Genomic DNA, 2,588 nt, shown 5'->3' with positions numbered 1-2,588 from the left:
AAACCCAAAAACTCACTGTAAAATCAAGGACTCACATTAATATGATTATACTATGGGTAAAGAAGGTAGGGTAAATCTTGATCCTAAATAAACTGATTTCCTGTAGCAGTGTTAGTGTAGCTCTAATCAACTGTAACTTCATGATTTCATCTTACATTTGCTAGCGCGGGAAAACAAGGCACGCCCATAAGACCACACCTACCAATCCTCCTCTTCACATGTAGAAAGAGGTCCGTCTTCTCCTCCTTGTGTCCAGTGCCCAGTCTGTCTCTCTACCTCCTCCCTCATGAGTCTGGTAGGTTTAAACTGTCTCTTGGTCTCCTCTGATGGAGGGACCATCTCCCTCGCTTCAATACGAGCCTCAACTCAACCCCTTCAGCGCTCATCTGATCTCAGCCAGGCTAAGGTTAGCATGGAAACCTTTCTTCGACCTGCTAGCTCTCTTATCTCACTTCACACCCTTTCTTCCACTCCTTTATGTCCTCCCCAGGTCCTTATAGAGTATTTGGAAGGGCTCAAGACTGGACAGAGAGAATGGCTCACCCTCACAGATTACTCTTCTGTCTCTGCTGTCTATATCGAAGACCAGTTGGTCTGGGCTAGGCGTGTCTTACCTACAGAAAAATGATTCAAAAAATAAGCATTCTACAGAATGCTTGATTTGTCTTTTCTGTGGAAAAAGAAGCTGGCAAAGTTGCCAAATATGGCCTATTGGTTTCCCTGCAGCTGTTTCGTAGTTAGAGCGGGCAAAAGAGCAACAGGGCTGATAAAACAATAAAGCAAAGCCTCACCTTTCATTAATACGAGCCTTACGAAGGAAATTGCTCCAATCACCTTTTAAAGATATGATAGCCCAAACATGGCATTTACACGAGGCTCTTTTCTCCAGAAGTAGCGGCCAGAGTTTCATCAGGGACTCAATAGACATTTGTATACAACAAATAGAGCCTAACAAAAGTATGCTAAACTGTTTAAAAGTCGAGATAAACTAAAGCTTTCTTCACCACTTAGGGCCATGACGCCATATGCCACCATGATAGTGGATAGCATAGATATTAGAGTAAATGAATCTATGCCCACCCTTTACATTGCTGCATGCAGCAAAAGCAGCAAACATGCTGGCTGTCTAAAAAAACAAACATTCTTTGTCTCAAAACATTTACTAAGTTTAAATAAATCTAGTACATGCTGAAGCTTCTTCTCTCTCTAAACTTTCACTAATTATTTTCTCTTAATAAATAAAACTGTTACATCATTGTGTCGAGGGTACGCACTTTAGTGCTCTCGTCGTACATTCATGTATGTACGTATATGCACTGACACTCTCTCTCTCACTATCTTACTGTGATTAATAATTATCTTTTATCAAACTCTAAAGGAGATGATGCTATTTCCCAAGGAGAGCTTCATTTTAATGTGAAGTAGTAAATTTAAAATGTAGTAAAAATGCATGTGTGATAGGCACAACATTGACCATTAAATTCCTGCGGAAAATTCTCAATCAGCCATTTTTGATGCATGCAGGGTCTTTGAGCAGTGATGTGTGTGTGTATTATCACTGGTGATCTACTTGGATATCTTTGTGATTCATTGTTTACAAAAAATGAAAATGCTTATAACTATGCTACACTAATCAAAAGCTTAAACTCAACTACAAAAAAGGAGTCCATTAAAAATGATCACATCAGCTTCTAATGATGAGTGAAGAGTATCATTTTGATACTCTTGTTGAACAGGAACATCGTGAGGCTCCAAACTGGCTACCCTTGCAAAGGACATTGAGGGGGTGGCTTCCATAGCAATTACAAGCATAACACAGCCCAAACAATTTCTTTCTTCTATTTACTAGGCTCCAAGTACGTGATAGCTTACGAAATTTCTTCTTTTTTCTCCAAGAAATCTGTATATTTGTGACAAAAGTGAATGAATGAATAAGAGAAACAGAGAGAGAGAGAGAGAAAAGAAAATAATTTTGTTGTCATTACTGGATTATTACTGTTAATGTCACCTTGCACTTGAGCCATTTACACCGGATTTTCCTAGACTGCCGGTATGCATAAACATCAATACTTCCTTTAGTTGTACCATATACTTCAAAGCATGCATTAGCATCCTGTGATGATGAGCCACAGACTGAAGTTGATGCTTCTGGATTTATGATATAGGATATGGAGGCTGAGACTGCTATACCTATTCTGTATATGAGCTAATAGAAAAAGAAAATTGAATAAAAAGTATCTCTGACATCCCAGCTCCCTTTTCACTCTTCTCTCATATTTTGACTCTCACCAATATCTTAGCAGAAGCTTCTCCTTTAACAGTTAGAGTGGGTCCTGTCTCAAGCATAGCTGATGCCTCCATATTAACATCATCCTCTAAACGGGCAATGGATGCATTGAACTCCATTTGTCCAGATATTTGGCCACTGAGAGAGAGATCCAGAGTACCTACATAAATAAAAAAGCTATACTTTGCTCGGAAAAGAGTAACTGTCTTTTTCCACGAGCGAGTATACTTGTATGTGCTTGTAGTTGTGCGCATTGTATTTAAGAGCGTAGAACCAACTATCTTAATGTAACGCTTGTATG

At 39.2% G+C, this 2,588-nt stretch overlaps 1 protein-coding gene across 1 annotated transcript; it reads right to left on the bottom strand.

The window, feature by feature from the left end:
* Window positions 1-1,562: 1,562 nt before the first annotated feature.
* Window positions 1,563-2,582, bottom strand: LOC109580904 (uncharacterized). The gene is made up of 3 exons (XM_019994483.1): window positions 2,290-2,582; window positions 2,009-2,206; window positions 1,563-1,900 (listed from the first exon to the last, which is right to left on the bottom strand). Exons 1-3 carry the CDS (start codon window positions 2,539-2,541, stop codon window positions 1,712-1,714), a joined length of 639 nt encoding a protein of 212 aa, XP_019850042.1. The 5' UTR covers window positions 2,542-2,582; the 3' UTR covers window positions 1,563-1,711.
* Window positions 2,583-2,588: the final 6 nt, after the last annotated feature.

The sequence above is a fragment of the Amphimedon queenslandica genome, unplaced genomic scaffold, assembly GCF_000090795.2.
Source record: "Amphimedon queenslandica unplaced genomic scaffold, v1.1 AMPQUscaffold_13472, whole genome shotgun sequence".
In the NCBI taxonomy this organism is placed as follows: Eukaryota; Metazoa; Porifera; class Demospongiae; order Haplosclerida; family Niphatidae; genus Amphimedon; species Amphimedon queenslandica.
Note: the sequence above shows the minus strand (reverse complement) of the source record. Positions and strands in the feature narration are given on the sequence as shown.